Raw genomic sequence first — 16,946 nt, 5'->3', positions numbered from 1 at the left:
TTCTCTTTCTTTTCAGAACTCTGTGGTACTTGTTCTGTGAACTCTAGCCCTTAACCTCTGCGACTCCTAGCTTCACTTCCTCAACTCTGTGAGACTGCTAGGCTTTGAGTTCCTCTGCCCTGCACTGCACCCTCAGAACTCACCTCATTTGTTTCCTCTCTCTTATGGCTATCTTCTGTTGCCTATGTCTAATACCTAAAAATTACTGTTTTATGTACTTTGTTCAGTTTTGTGTTTTAGGTGACAGAGTGAATCTGATCCTTGTTACTCCATCTTGGCCACAATTAGAAGTTCACATTCAGAGTTTTTAAGTACAATTTAAATAATATAACAGTTTTATTTAGAAATACAAATTTTATAATGTGTATTGGAACAAAGTTCATATAATGTTCCTGCTGAATAATTGAATTTTTATACAAATTAATCGGTTTACCACCAGCTTTGCCTTCACTCTAATATTACCATGACCTAAGAATACTCATTTGTACACGATTAAGATCTTTTTTCTTCTAATTTTAAACTCTCTGGATGTCCTACATTGGTTTTATAGATCAAGTACTTTATTATTTCCACAAAATTTTTAAGACTACACAAACATAACATTGGGTTTTACTAAATGAGATTTAATAATTATATCTTCTTTATTTTTTGCCTTTCACAAATTCAGCCACAAAATTCATAATAATCAACCTATTAGGATGTCATTTATGCCTTATGCATCAAATTTCTTGGAATGGCCAACAAGTAACACAAAGATTTGCTGCTTTACTTTAGAAAAGGGTGGATCATTTTAAGAATTTCTTCCATGTTCTAATCTGATGAAGAAAGAGGGAGTATTTCTTCCTAGAAGTGAAGCCTCTTTGGTTTTTACAACTTTTAGCTTTGAAAGTACAATCTTCTACATATAGTATTATTTATCCACAAATGTAATACTTTGCATTTGTCCTCACTAAAGATAGACTGTTACTTAAAAATATGGCCTTTAACTTTGTAGCAACGTGGATGGAATTGGAGAGTGTTATGCTAAGTGAAATAAGCCATACAGAGAAAGACAGATACCATATGTTTTCACTCTTATGTGGATTCTGAGAAATTTAACAGAAACCCATGGGGGAAGGGAAGGAAAAAAAAAAGAGGTTAGAGTGGGAGAGAGCCAAAGCATAAGAGACTCTTAAAAACTGAGAACAAACTGAGGGTTGATGGGGGGGTAGGAGGGCGGGGAGGGTGGTGATGGGTATTGAGGAGGGCACCTGTTGGGATGAGCACTGGGTGATGTATGGAAACCAATTTGACAATAAATTTCATATATTGAAAAAAAAATATGGCCTTTAATTACATATGTGGACTCAGAAATTAAAATGATTTGTAGTTAATTTCACTTGAGATAGATAGGTTGCTTTCTCATCTGTAAATTGTGGAGTGGGGGTTTGAGAGTGTGCTATTTACACGAGACCACATAGTTAATAGCAGCAGAACCTGTACAGCCATACCCAGTGGCCTTGGTTATGAGGATTGCGTGAGATAATGTGAAGTGCTTAGAGCAGTGCTGGCACTTGGTAAGTGTTCAATAACTGTTTGGAATTCACCCCGGGGACATTAAATATAGTGAGATTTGAGTTTTCGAAAGAATGCTCTGGCAACAGAATGAGATGGGGAAAGGTTTAGAATTAAGACTGGAAGCAGGGAGAGCAGTTAGGGAACCACAGCAGTAGTTCAGAAGAGATTATGGTGGTCTGAACACATGTGGCAGTGATGCAGATGGAGAGAAGTATACCAATTCAATACAGAGAGGAATTTTTATTTCTTTATTTTTAATTGTTTAAGTTTATTTATTTGAGAGAGACAGAGAGAGAGAGAGCAAGGGAGGGGCAGAGAGGGAGTGAGACAGAATCCCGAGCAGGCTCCGTGCTGTCAGCACAGAGCCTGATGAGGGGCTTGAACCCACCAACTGTGAGATCATGATCTGAGCCGAAACCAAGAGTGGGATGCTTAATCGACTGAGCCACCCAGGTGCCCCATAGAGGAATTAAAAAAAAAAATCATTTTTGCCTTATGAATGTGGGAGGTTAGGTAGGAGGGGAAAAAATGAGCATGATTCAGGTTTCTTGCTCAGTGAGATGGGTAAATAGTGGTGTCCTTTATTTAGAGAACACTAGAGCTGCCATCTTGTGTCCCCGCCGTGTGTGCACCTAATCTCAGATGGTCCACCCGAGACCCCCTGTGCGCCAACCCTAGTCCCAGGCGCGGCCCCATTTCCTCTCCAACAAGGTGAAAGCAACTACCATGAAGCAGGAGAAACTCGTCAAACTGCAAGCGCAAGTGCGCATTGGTGGGAAAGGAACGGCTCGCCGAAAAAAGGTGGTTCATCGAACAGCTATAGCAGATGACAAAAACCTTCAGTTCTCCTTAAAGAAGTCAGGGGTAAACAATATCTCTGGTATTGAAGAAGGGAATATGTTCACAAACCAAGGAACGGTGATCCACTTTAACAACCGTAAAGTTCAGGCATCCCTGGCAGCGAACACTTTAACCATTACAGGCCATGCTGAGAGGAAGCATCTGACAGAAATGCTACTCAGTATCTTAAACCAACTTGGTGCAGACAGTCTGACTAGTTTAAGAAGGCTGGCTGAAGTTCTGCCCAAACAATCTGTGGATGGAAAGGTACCACTTGCTACCGGAGAGGAGGAGGATGATGAAGTTCCAGATTTTGTGGAGAATTTTGATGAAGCTTCCAAGAAGGAAGCAAACAGAATTGAATCAACTTCTGAAGAAGATAAAGCTTGAAGAAGTTACTGGCAGCTGTTATTTTATATTATGACTGCTTTTTAAAAATTTTGTTCATGGATCTGATAAAATCTAGATCTCTAATATTTTTAAGCCCCAACCCCTTGGACACTGCAGCTCTTTTCAGTTTTTGCTTATACACAATTCATTCTTTGCAGCTAATTAAGCTGAAGAAGTCTGGGAATAAGTTTGAAACAAGATTAAAAAAAAAAGAACACTAGAGAAGAACCAAATTGCACATGTGGCTTCTTTATGGGGTGAAGGGGAAGAGGAAAGATGACCTTAATGTGGAACAAATTGAGTTTGAAATGTGTTACTTACATCCAAGTGGAAACAATCACACTACATATATATGGAACATCACTGTCTAATAAGAACTTTCTGCAGTGATGTAAGTGTCCTAGATTTGTTCTATCAAATATGGTGGCTACTATGCCAAATGGCTTTTGAAGATTATTAAAATGGCTAGTCTAAGGAGCTGAATCTTTAATTTTAATTTCAATTAATTTACATTTAAGTTGTCATGTGGTTAGTACTTAGCATATTGAACTGCAGAGGCTTAGAGTTTAGAGTCAAGAGGTGAAGTGATAAATAATAAAATCTGATGAGTAAAATCATATTAGTTTAAGGGAAATTAGAGATGGTTTTATGCTGGCTATCTTGGAATAAAGATTAATATTAGAGAATTCCTAGTTTGACCATAACAGCATATCAATTTTATTGCATACATTAAACCTGTTGTGAACTTTTTAGCTGATTTCTAAGCCCAGTCAATACCTTAAATCACTCACTGTAAACTTAAGTAGTTCTTCCTCTAATCATAAATATTTCCCCAGAATCAGATGTGTGTGTGGGTGGGTGAGGTAGGGAGGCTCTCTTGTTTTTAGAATTTCAAAATTTGGTGAACAAAATCAGTGTTCACTCTCTGTATATCCCTTACAAGACTTTGGTCATAGCTTGTTTCATCTTTCCAGACTAGAGACCAAATGTCTTTAGTCTATTCACAATTCTCTTATATCCATGATCATTCTGGTTGCTTTTTCTGTAAACTTAAGAATTTTTTTCTTGAGGTAGACAAACCAGAATTAAAACAATGAATTCTAGCTACTTACAACAATGGCTTATTACAAGGGTAAACTTTGTTTTGCTTTTTTACTACCCTTTGGCTGGATATCTGGAGCCACAGAAGTATCATGGTATCGTGGGTTGAATAGTGGCCTCAAATGTATGTCCAAGTCCTAATTCCCAGAACCTGTGAATATTACCTTATATGGCAAAAGATGTGATTAGATTGAGGGTCTTGAAAGGTTTATCCGGGATTATGTGGGTGCGCTCCAGAGCAACTGCATGTGTACAATAAAACGAAGACGGAGTTTTCAGACACACTGAGAGAAGGCAATGTGAACACAGAGATGGACAAAGTTTGGACTGCTGCCACCATGCACCAAGGAATGCCAGCCAGGCAGCCATCAGGAGCTGGATGGCACAAGAAATGGATTCTCCCCAAAGAGCATCCAAAGGCAGAGCCCTGCTGACAGCTTGATTTCAGCTCAGCAAAAAACTTACTCTGGACTTCTGGCCTTCAGAATTATGGGAGAATAAATTTCTGTTGTTTTAAAGCCATCATTTGGTAATTTATTATTGCAGCCACAGGTAACTATACAGGTGGTCAGAAATGAAGTCTTCAGTGGAGACTAATGCTCTGTAATTCTAATAGTCCTACATACTAACCCGTTTTTGTTTCATAGGACTACAAAAGTAGGGCAGATTATTCTCTAAGACTGGATTCTCTTTCGAAATGCATGGTTATACATTTGCCTATGTGAAACTCTTGTGTGTGTGTGTGTGCCTAATTGGTTCAGAATATACCCTCGTGAAAAAATAAGAAATTGTCATTTGGTTCTTCCAATGATGTTTTCCACAGGTAATTTCCAAAGCTAAATGTTGTATTTTTAAAAATCTCAAGATGACTCCTTAGACATTTTTATTTAATATTGATTTTAATATCATGTTTAATTTTGCCTAGCCTTTTATTCAATGTATATCCTATGAGAATGTCATTGCTGTGTCACCAACCATAATGCCTGGCACAGTTAATAAATACTTGTTGAATCAATGTGCTATTTGTGTATATCTCTATTGCTGCTTTTTTCAAACTTTTTAAAAACAGCAGAATCATTTTATTTAAAGAATTTGTATTTTATAAAGAACATCAATATATAAAATAGATACAAGTAGATCTGCTCTTAGTGAGGAGTGTGAAATCCTGTTTACCTGTCTGTAACATATGATACATTAATATTATAGGATACTACACATTGTTACAATATTCACAAAACTCCTAAATTTGGAGTCCAGAAGACACTATTTACATAGTCCTTTTCAAGAAACAAAACTTGTATCTAGGGCAAAAAGTCAGTCTGGGGCGTTTTTTGGGCTTCTGCTCCGGAAACTTCAAGACAAAAGTAGAACAATACCAGGGTAACAGAATCAGCAGTACCAATTTCTTTAAGAGCACAACAAGAACAGAGGTTACTAAGAAATTATGTTAGAAATGTTTGTTTCCAGGCTTATTCACGAAGTAGGGGGAAGCAAATAGCAACAGCTTTGGAATTTGGCAGATGAGTTCAAATCCTGGACTGCCACTCACTGTATAACTTTGAAGTAATCTCACCTTTAAAAGTGATAATCCTAGTATCTGTATAAAAGGATTATTCTAAGGAATAAATGAGATAGTTAGTATGCATAAGATATTACATTGTAAATAATGATAGTTATTAGCTACACTAGCTGTCAAAGTTCCCTTGATGACCTATTTCTCTAAGACCTTCATGTTTAAATTGTTCTTCTGTATTGTCCTTCACTCTCGGCTATTATAACCTTGGTAATGGAGTATATGGAAGACAGCAAGAAATTTAGAGGCTGATGACTCCATTTTGAATGAACTCCCTTATTTTAAAATGTGAATGATACAAATTAGTATTTTCTCTGAATCTCAGAGTTGGTATGCTAAAATGAGGGAATGAGTAAGTACCACATGGATGTTGATGATTACTAGTCTATCTGCCATGTCTCTGCCCCATTCCAAGACTCATTTCAAATTCCTAACTGGGTATGTTTGAAGACTCATTTTCTTGTTCCTCAATCAATTTCTAAATTTGCTTGTGAACAGTCGGCATTACTAAGAGACTCGGCATTACTAAGAGAGCTCAGGCCTCACTCTACCTGCTGGACTTTATTTTGAAATTTTAGTCCTAATCCTAATTATTCTTGAGTACATTTAAACCAGCAGTTTAAATTTTAGTCACACTTACCAGCCATTAGCACTGAAAGGCAACTTTTTGTCTTTTTCCTTAAAGACTGTAGAATAGAATAAAGACAGGTAGTACTTATATAAATTGGAAGTCTATTCGAGACAGGGAATTCTCTTCAAGGTAAGAATAACTCTTAAAACACTCCACCAGTGATAGCTGTATTTATTATACCAAGATTTAATCCCATTCTCTTGGAGATCTCACTGACTCATGGCTTCAAACATCATCTTACGAAGATGATTCTTAAGGTTTGATCTCCAGCCCAGACCTCTCCTCCAAATTCCAGATTTTGTATGTAACTCCTTGCTTAACATCTCTATTTGGATGTCTAATGGATCTCTAACGGCCCAGAAACCAAGATTCCCCAAACCCACTTCTTCCTCAGTGCTCTCCAACTGTGGCCAGTTGCTCAGGCTAAAACCTTGGGAGTCATCCTTAAATCTTCATTTTCTCATGTACCTCACATCTATTCAAAATGGACAAAATTTACCGGGCTGACCTTTAAAATGCAAACAGAATCCAACTACTTCTCACTACTGACACAGAGCAGGGACTTGGGTCCCCTCAAACCTGTTAAATCCAGCATTCCTAGGATGCCTTCATAAGGACCAAAAAAAAAAAAAAAAAAAAAGCTACAACTCTATACCTCCTGGGTAGACTATCTTGCAGGAATGTGGAGGGAGGATGCTTACTACGAAGACTGGCAAAGACCGGATCAAACCAGTCTGTGCCAAGATGGACCCCAGAGCTGACAGTTCACCAACCTTCCCCCTCATTATAATACTAAGAACCACACCCACGAGTGGAGATTTAATATATCAGACATGTGATGCATGAAGAAGCATGATCTTTAAATGCACAGGTGCTAATAAAACCCTGCCTTTATGTGCTTGTATGTCACCCTCTTCCCACCCAAATTTATCTTTAAAAAACTCTTTCTAATCTCTCCTTGGGGAGTCAGCCTGAGGATTCTTTCCTTTGTGCTCTCTACCTTGTCCTCCAGCACAAATCCCTATAAAGCCCTGCCTGGAGCTCCTCTGTGAGCAGACTCATTACTCCTCGACTTACCCTACTCTCCTCTTTCCGTTGCACAGCCACACTTCTCTTCCTTTAGCAAGCCAGGCACACTGCCACCCCAGGTTCTTTGTACTTATCCTCTCTGCCTAGAATGCTCTACCCGCCCAACTTCAAGTCTCTGATCAAATGGAAGCATGGTCTGTGAACCCTTCCTTGCCCACCTCACTTGAAACTGAACCCTCCACCCTCCCCTAGCACTGATTCTCCCTCTCCCCCTTCCTTGCATTACTTTTCCCCCTAAAATATTTATCCCCTAATACAACTTAAGTCTTACTTCTTTTGTTTTTATCCCTCAATGAGATTACAAACTCCACGAGGGCAGGCATTTTTCCACTGTTCTAGGATCTAAGCTTAGTGATTATTCAATAATAACTGTTGAAAAAAATGAACTTAAAGTCATCACTCCCATTCCCAAGTCCCCCCTTTATGGAGTAATTTCAATTAAAGTACACAGGAGTTCTTGGGTTGAAAATAAAAGCAAAAGACCACTACACATTAGTTTGTCAACATGTAATGCCCTGGGTTTATTTTGTGAGAATTCTATCACAATTTTTCCAGGTGGGATTAAAAACCTTAAGGATCATGTATGCCATTGGACTGGGCATTCAGACTTCGGTACTGACAAAGCACTGGTAGTAGTCTGTTAAGTACCATTCTCTTCACAGAAGAGAGGTCAAATATTTCCAAAGGAAGGCACCCGATATTTGTGGTTCTGGCCTTGCAGCCTTCTGGAGAATCTGAAAAGGAAAAAAGCTGGCTGGCTGTTTTTAGAAACTGGAATGATGATACACGTACAGCAATTACTGCATTCTTCTCCCTTATATCCTTTTTGTAAGAACAAGTAAAGAATGAAGTCTTTTCAACAATTCGACAATAAAAAAGTACAATTTTTTTTTTTTGTGCTAAAAAAAGGGCAAGACAACATAAACTCCAGTTGTAAGGACTCCATTTGCATACTTGATTTAACACTTTTTGGTGTGGAAGGAAATGGGACTACTGGGCTGTTTGTAGAGCAGCAACATAACATTAGTGCTTTAAGTACCAGAAACTGCCCACAGCTTTGTGGGCAAGTGGGGATGGGAAGATTCAAGAGACTTCATTTTTAGCTTGTTACTTGTCCTAATGATAGTAGACCAGGAAGATCCCCATTTAACAGTACATTCCCCATTTTTTAAAAACTGATGCCTTTTTTTTTTTTTGTAAAATTCTGTATGTATGTCACCATTTTTTTCACATGATACACAGAAAACTCAGGGACCCAGAGGGGAACCAAGTTATGTTATACCATTTACAAAATACCAAGGAGTCCACAGCTACCTAACACATTTACTACAGCACAGGAACCAATGAAGGTACAGTGTACAAAAAACTGTAAACACGGCACAATAAATAGATAAAACAGCAGGTTCCGCACCATGCACATGATGTGATGACACTTCATCTCTATACAATCTCACATCTCACACTCTTTGTTGCAATTTATTTCCCTCCCACCCCCCCCACCCCCAAGTGCAAAGCATCACAAATGAACATTTCTGTATTCAAGTAACATATATACAAGGGTATTACAAATATGCAGTACTGTACAGATAATTGCTGTATTCTTAATTTACAGATGTTGATTTTTTTCCTATTAACAATAAGAAAAGAAAAATTGAAGCATGAGAGATGAGCACTGCTGTCAAGTCCCCACAGCTGCCACCGAAACGCGTGTGCTGCATTCCATCATCCCTTGCATTCAAAATGCTACTGATGCATAGCACCTAATCAAGTCCCCAGGCTGCAGTTTCACTCCTGAGGAAGCTACGTCACCTCCATCGCTACTGTGTTGTCTGCTATGTTGTTTAGTGCTGGCTTTTCTGATTCATGATTTTCCCTGTTGAAATAAAGTTTAATTAAATTACTTATCTGCAACAAATTTAACAAATCAAGATTATCTCCCCAATAAAAAAATTTTTAAGTATTTTTAGTAATAGGAAGAAATGTGACACTTTTGGGATAAGACACAAGTAGAGGAGTATGAACCTTTATAGTTTATTATCAGGAATATACAACCAAAAGTCAGGCTTCTTCTGTCCACCATAAATTCCATGGTCAACTATATCACCAATAAAATCGTAGTGGCAGCCAAGCAACCCAGATGTTAAAAAACATAAAGAATTCCTAACTTTTAGTCTCTAATTTCACTTTCCTCCTCTTTCAAAAAAGTAACAAATGTGAACAAAAGTCATTCAAGTCAGGACTTTTGTCAGTGCTCTATATGTGCAGTTGAGTAGCAGAGCTACTGAGCTGGTAATTAGAAGACCAGGGTCACAGTTGTTCTAACACCTGAATGTGCTTGTAGTAATCAGCTTCTCTGGATCTCATTTCCCTCATTTTTAAAATGAAGGGACTAAAATAAGTGATACGAAAGTTTACCATACACTGCCAGTGTTTCATGGTTATATAATTCTGTAACAGTGAAAACCATGTATTATATATTTAGGTAAGAACTCTAATTGATTGATTAGTTATGACTAGACCCAGAATAATAAGAATGGACCTGAATGGAGCAGACAATAACTATTACTTAAATTGAGAAGCAGACAGGGATGCATGGGTTTGGAAACTTAAGGCTATACAGTCTGTTGCTACAAAGCCTGCTCTTCCCTCTTGGGCCACGCTTGGCCGAGGAAGTCTACCTATCAGTCTAGCATCCAAGGTGTTCTAAAGTGTGCCCACCTCCTACCCCTTCAACTTGAACTACTAACCTTCCCAAACCTCTAGACAAATTAGTTTAGTTGTTAGCTTCTGAACACATTTGTATTTCTCCAACTCTCTCATCCTCTTCTCTGCCCAGCTAAGAACAAATCTGATCTTATTTTGTAGAACTCTCCCAGAATACCCCTGGTGTGAAAAGATCACTCCTTATATTGAAATTATAGTCATAATTTACACAATTAATCTGACAAGGCTATAATGCTTTGTGATACAAGAATGACTTCCAGCTATTACTCACAATTAACAGCATTTAATTTTTACACTTTTATGCTTGTCTTTTAACTAAACTGAAAACCCCTGGTCTTTCTCTTGTTTCCCCCAGAGTACTTTGTAAATAGTAAGATTCTAATTACCATTAATATTTAAAACAGAGAAGAACCTGAACAAACATTCTAAACAATCTACTGAAACCCAAGATGACAAATTAGCATAAAAAATAATGGTTTGAATAAAAGTTGACCTGGCATTAATACTGTAAGCCTTTACATTATTTACATTATTAACAGCAGCTTAGCATACAAGCCACAGTGGGTTCTATCAATTCTTTACACAAGAAGCTGTGGAAGAAAACAAAAGAAACATTCTAAAGAGAACTCCCTCCATGCAAAGGTAGAAAAACAAGAGCATTATAAGCTATTATTATACTAAGGAAGTGACATCCAAAGCATATATGCAATACTCAGTATACCATTTAGTTCAAATTGTTAACAGTACTGAATTATAAAAATTATCTGTTTAAGTCTTGACTAAATAAGGAATTCTCATCTATACATTTTTTTAAGTTTATTTTGAGAGAGAGAGCGCGCGTACGTGTGTGTGTGCGTGCCGGGGAGGGGCAGAGAATCCCAAGCAGGCTCCGTATTGTCAGTGCAGAGCCTTATGTGGGGCTGGATCCCACGACCTCAAGATCATGACCTGAGCCACTATCAAGAGTTTAGACGCTAAACCGACTGAGAGACCCAGATGCCCCTATACATTTTTAATGTATATAAGGAAAGAGCAAAAAACACCAATAAGTAGAGAGCACTGCTAGAGGATTTAAGTTAGGGCTCATATTTTTCAAACATTTTAGGCTTAAAATAACTACTGACCTTGGAACTGAATCTACAGAAGATGAAGATGGAACCTTGGAAACTTGACAGTTTGCTGCGGCAGCCAGCTTTAAGGCAGACGATGGAACAGCACTTAAAGTCCTAGGTATATGTCGTGCATTTATGGGGGCAATAGAGTTTACAGTGGCAACTGATGAAGGTACAGTTAATCGAATGTTGTTCCCAATCAGAACCTGAGTTGTTGCAGAATTGGCAGCGGTTACTTGATGACTCAGTGCACTGTGGGAACTTGAAGTCTGTGTCATGTTTGAAGGCTGTAACAAAGTTGAACCTGCCGTTGATGGACTCGTATGTACAAGTGCTGTTGGTGTAGTACTACTGAGGTGTAAGCCCTTGTATACTCCTAGAGAAAAAGAAAGAAGCATCTAAACAATGTACGACTTTGCTGTTTATTAATAAGAGATATAGGTTACAAATATCAGAACAATTTAAATGTCTTTATGCTTACCTGAGGCTGGAAGGACGCCATTCACCCCAATTCCAAGCACCACATCATCCTTCATCTTGAATCCCATCAGTTGTTCTGATGTCACCAAAGCAGAAGCAGCAAATTGAGCACTAGCAGAATCCAAAGTCTTGGAAACAAAACCCTAAAAAGAAAATACAAAACAAATCTAATCAGCATCACTTAGTCTCAAATCAACATTAAAGTTACACAGGTATACCAAAATCAGTTTGAATATAAACCAAAGTGGCAAACCACTGAAATATCTTCATCTCTTTTGACAGTCATAAATTTGAAGAGTGTTCAAACAATATAAGAACTCAGGGATTATGAATTTTGATCTTCACATGTGACAGTACGTAATATGGACAAATCAACTACAAAAATAAACCTTCTAGAATGTGGAAACAGTAAACCTCCAACACAAAGTGTCAGACAAGAAATATGCTAGTAAAACATTTCAGTGATTTGCAAATACATATAATGAAAAATGAGTATGTAAGCTTTTTTTAACCTAACTTATACACACACACACACACACACACACACACACACCCACCCACCCACCCAAAGGTATCTCTGGGACAGGAGGATAACTATCCTTTTAGAACAGAAGTAACAAAACATCACATCATAACTTGGCCTAGAAATTAAGAGGCCCTTTGAATTTTTTTAAATGAGTTTTCCTCCAAGGTGCTTAGATTAAAATTTCAGCCTTCAAGCTTTAAATGTGTTTCAATGGCAAACATTTATCATCCTTGAGGTTTAAAAGTGATTTCATTTAATAGTCAAAGAGGTTTAGTATGTAATTTAAGATAAATTTTAATAATAATTAAAATAACTAAGAAAATGAGCTGGGTGAGATCATATACTAACAAGGAAAATTCACAGACTATAGGACAGACTTGGAAGACAGTGTCTTGATCGCATTTAACTATGTTTTTTAGCTTTACTTTTTAAAATAGGGAGCAGAGGCAACAGCTTCCATACTCACCTGTAATGTTCTTTCTAAACCCTGTATAGAATGGCTATGATGTAGATTCAGGCGAAAGCCACTTTTCTGCTGGTTAGATGCAAGGTTCTATGACAACAGTTGGTAATTAGAGATGAACTCTGGTGGGAAACAATGAGGGATAATCATAAGACAGACAAATCCCTCACCTGTGAAGTGGTGGTGGAGGAATTACTATTTGCTTGCTGTTGCTGAATTTGTGCAAGCTGCTGTTTCTGCATTAGTGCCAGTTGCTGTTGATGTTGCTGGTATTGTTCGGCTGTAAATGCTGAACATAAAACGAGGAAATACTTTATAAAAACACACAGATACCACACATATCTTACAATACTAAAACAAATTTCAGCATTAAGAAAATTTTTGTGTAAAATTAAAGCATTTGACAAAGGCTGATGATCCTGCTAAAGATCACTTCCATATGAAAAATTCAGCATTTTTACAACCACATTTATCAGGAGTGGCTGGAGTTTAAAGAAAAACAAAATTATAAACTTCCTGAGTTATAACAACATAGGAAAGAGAAATGCTCACTTCTCAAGTTTCAGAACCATTATTTTTATAAGCTGTGACACTTGTGCTAGACAGTGTAAAAAGGTAATCCAGCTTTTTAAATCTACATATTTAGAATTCAACTTGGCATGGAGCTTGAGAAGAAATCTGGTAATTACCATTTGGTTTCTAGTTTACTCATATCACTGTCCCAATGCATTCAGATGATCCCTAATAGTTCTGTGTATAAATACTAATTGTTCTACATATTTTCTAATTTTAGCCATTACAAACATTCCCTCTATATGGAATATAAGGTTGTTGGTTTATTACCTTTTTTATTTTATTTTTTAAAGAACTCATCCTTTAGCAGGAAGACAAGAGGCTCCAAATGTTAAGGTTAATTAATTTTCCCCACCCAATTAACCCACCTGGAAAAAATCCAGTCAATAAGAACGGAGTTGTTTATGTTGATTTACTGTACAGAATGATGTCTGAGGAAAGACACTGTGTTATGCTACTTATGTTTGTCTATGGAGAGCTCAGTTCTAAAAAAAACAAACAAAAAAATGTTCATTTATTACCCCCCAAAAAAGTGTGTGCAGTTTTTAAAAAGGAAACCTTTTTCTTTTTCTTATTTTTTGCCAATTAAAAAAAGGAAAAAAAAGGGTACATACAATCACAACATCTGACTTTAAAGGCTTCTTTAAGAAGCCTGTGGTGTTTGGGTAAGAAATTATTTCAAAACACAAAAAAGGTTATCATGCATCCCTGAATACCAGGGAATCTATAAATCATGCAATGCAAATTTCCTCAATCTAAAGTTTAATGTTTTCAAAACACTGTCCACCGAATTTCCTGTTGTCTTTAATTGCATTTTAGTAATTTAGTTGAAGACAGTTTCACTTTAACAAGTTTTATAATTTTCACTCGTAACTCATAAAGAAACTTTATCTTCCAGGATACAGCCTTTCTGCCTAGTACCACTACAAAATGTTCAGGTAGAAATTCTACCATATTTTCAATGGATCAGGAAATTATGAAATAATATTTATGAAAACCTCAGAAGTTATTAGTGTCTACATAGGCTTTATTTACACTTGAATTGAACTAAGTGCTTAGGCTACAAGAACAAAAACATAATTTCTTGTAAAAACTTTCGTTGATATCTGTCCCTTGATAAGTTTCTTTTCCTACTATGTTGTATTTCTCAGATCTGAATACTACAGGGAAGACTTTTACTGGTAATAGGATAACCTGTAAATATGGACATAAAGTAACTTTGTGTCAAAATGTTCATTTCCATACAATAGAAATGTGTTGAATCAAAACTTGAAGAAAATTTATAAAAATTAATGCTGCCCTGAAAGATGGTTTATAATTACTGTAACATTTATCTTTAGGTTTAAAAAAATCCGTAAAAAGCAACTTAATTTATTAGTTTTGCTAGTATGTTTTTGAGATTTATGTTTTAACTTCCTAAATTTGATTGAGTTGCCTAAGTCTTGAATTCCCTAGTAGGGGATGCTCAATAAATATTTTAAGAAAGGATCATTTCTGCAAGGTCAGGTCATTACATATCTAGAAAAACAGTAATTTAGCATTCACTGGAGACCTGTATATAAAACACTCCATTTATATGAATGAAAATATTCTTTTGCAGAACTCTGCTTGTATTTGTGTACACTTTGATAAAAAATTTAGTAATAATAAATTGGAAAATTCATTTGAATAAAGGTTCCAAATATTTTTGCGGTAATGTAAGTTAACATTTTAATCCTGGTCTCTGAATTTCACTTTTAAACAACTGTTAACTTCTTCCTAATACAGATTTAGGAATAAAAATGCACCTAACACTCATCATGACTTTAGATCAGTATTGTCAATCTATTGCTTAGATATTATTACACCTCTGGAGTAGTTACGAAATTTTCCCCATTTTAAATAAATGATCTAAAAGACATGCATATGTTAAGCAACATATAAGCTGTAAGTGAAGGTAATAAAAACCATAGGTGTAGGGGCCAAGAAACCTTGATTTTTTTTTTTTTTTTCCCCAGCTTTTGGCTCTATCGTAACTATCTGAGTATACCTAGGCAAGTAACCGAACTTTTAGGGCTCAGTATGTTCATCCAAAATACTTAGACTAAGTTAGGTGATCACTAAAGCCTTTTTCAGCCATGCGATGTAAGGATTTTATATTTCTTCTGAGAAATAAATTTCTAATCCTATTCTAAAGGCTATATGAATAAGTAGGAAAAGCCTGGACAAAGGTAAGGTAGTAAATTGGGCAAAACAAAATAAATTAGGTTTTATATTGTTATTTATACAGAAAACTGAGAAGACTTCAGATGGCATTCTAATTCAAAGTTTAACCAAATGCTAAGTGTAAATAAATAAAAATGACCATAATCCCTATCAAGGTAGAAGGTGTTAAGGTTGTATGTCTACCTCCAGACAGGGTGTGGTAGTCAGGTTTGCAATTTACTTAAGGATGGACAGGATGGTTTCATGAACAGATGACCAAACCTAGAATCAGAAGCGTTTCACAGAACTCCAAATTTTTAGATTAGGTGGCATCCTTGGTGATGTCCTCCTATCACTTCACACTAAAGATGAAGAAACTTTCATCTGAGGTCACAAAGATAGTTAACAGTGGAAGGGGGAAAATCCATCCCCAAACCAATGAGATTTTAAATATGAAAAGAAATAGATAAAAGTTTTAGATTTAATACTATCTACAAGAAATAATCAAACTTTTTATATACCCAACAGTGTGACTCAAGTGCTTTAAAAAAACAAACAGCCTCATATATAGAACACCTGACAGGAGTCTAGGTATGGGAGAGGAGTCACGTGAGGGACATGATTAAAAGCTGAGAAGAGGGAAGAAGCATGGTAAGACGTCAAATATTTGAAGGATACTATGATGTTGGAAAGCAAGAAAACTTATTCAGCATGCTTCTAAGGGTAAAAGAGGAATCTGTAGATTTCAATTTAAGGGGGCAGCTTTTGTTTAATATATGGACGAACTTTCTAAACAAGATTCCGAACTCTAGAATAACCTGAAAACTGCTGAATGTGCCCTCCCTAGAGGTGTTTAGGCAAAGGTCTACAACGACCACTGTTGTTTTGGTAGCTGCTAATAATTCTCTGGGGTAGGAATTTAGATGAAATAATCTAAAATGTTACCAGTCTACTTGGACAAAGAAACTATTATGTGGTAACCCAGCACCTGGAATAGCCTATAGCTCAAGCTGTTGCTCTTTAAGTCACATTCCTGCAGCTGGAGCAGATCAACTGAAATGATCTGAAGTGGGAGTAGTGAGGATGACAGGTACTTAGTTAATAATTTGAAAATTCAGTTTGAGAAGACAGATTTAAGATTACCAAAATGTATGTCGTTTTGTTTGTGAAAACAAAGACAAAAAAACAAAAAACAAAAAAACCCACCAACAACAAACCCAAACACCTATTTTAAAAGAGAATCCTCAATTAGAAATTTCTTTTAGCAGTAGTCAGAAAATTATTTCAATACAGGAAAAGGTAACTTTAAATAAATAAATATAAAATGAAATGACTTTAGAAAGTATTAAAGTATGATCCCCTAAGTCAGCAAGCTTGAACGAAAGTTTTACGGTTCCTAAGCATTTGTCAGCCACCCAGAAATCCAACCTGAAAAAAAAAACATGGTATATTGCCATAGATGGCCAAACATGACTGAACCTGAATTCATTGGGCCACAAATTACTTGAACATGAGATTATCTGTGGCCCAAGCTTCCCCTTATTGTGAATATTGTTCTACTTCAGCATAGAGAGAACTATTAATTTTACTATGGGTGCTACTCCAGACCCTGCGGAGGATGTAATTCTGAACTGTGAAACACGCTTGGATAAGGATTAAGGTCCTACAATTTTATAAAATCTAACCATAAAAATATTTAAGGT

General features: G+C 36.6%; 2 protein-coding genes across 5 annotated transcripts in view; one reads left to right on the top strand and one right to left on the bottom strand.

Moving 5' to 3' along the window:
• The first annotated feature begins 2,235 nt into the window (after positions 1 to 2,235).
• Positions 2,236 to 2,954, top strand: LOC109276379 (transcription factor BTF3-like). The gene has a single exon (XM_053895084.1). It carries the CDS (start codon positions 2,284 to 2,286, stop codon positions 2,785 to 2,787), a length of 504 nt encoding a protein of 167 aa, XP_053751059.1. The 5' UTR covers positions 2,236 to 2,283; the 3' UTR covers positions 2,788 to 2,954.
• A 4,719-nt stretch (positions 2,955 to 7,673) lies between these two features.
• The window catches only part of EPC1 (enhancer of polycomb homolog 1), a 93,706-nt gene continuing 84,433 nt past the window's right edge, over positions 7,674 to 16,946 (bottom strand). For 2 of the 4 annotated variants that reach the window (XM_019465194.2, XM_019465192.2), the window contains exons 11-15: positions 12,657 to 12,775; positions 12,490 to 12,576; positions 11,499 to 11,640; positions 11,030 to 11,393; positions 7,674 to 9,054 (exon numbers count right to left, since the gene is read on the bottom strand). In XM_019465194.2, the coding sequence (XP_019320739.1) occupies positions 8,982 to 9,054; positions 11,030 to 11,393; positions 11,499 to 11,640; positions 12,490 to 12,576; positions 12,657 to 12,775 (785 nt within the window). In that variant the 3' untranslated portion in view covers positions 7,674 to 8,981. The remainder of the gene's footprint in view (positions 9,055 to 11,029; positions 11,394 to 11,498; positions 11,641 to 12,489; positions 12,577 to 12,656; positions 12,776 to 16,946) is intronic. The other 2 variants (XM_019465197.2, XM_019465193.2) reach the window with 2 other exon arrangements.

This window comes from Panthera pardus, unplaced genomic scaffold (assembly GCF_024362965.1).
Source record: "Panthera pardus isolate Hobbes unplaced genomic scaffold, ASM2436296v1 HiC_scaffold_6, whole genome shotgun sequence".
NCBI lineage: Eukaryota > Metazoa > Chordata > Mammalia > Carnivora > Felidae > Panthera > Panthera pardus.
The sequence above is the reverse complement of the archived record's forward strand: the minus strand, read 5'-3'. Positions and strand labels throughout refer to the sequence as shown.

Coding starts and splice junctions, on each gene's coding strand:
- LOC109276379 (XM_053895084.1), top strand. CDS start 2,284: ATGAAGCAGGAGAAACTCGTCAAACTGCAAGCGCAAGTGCGCATTGGT.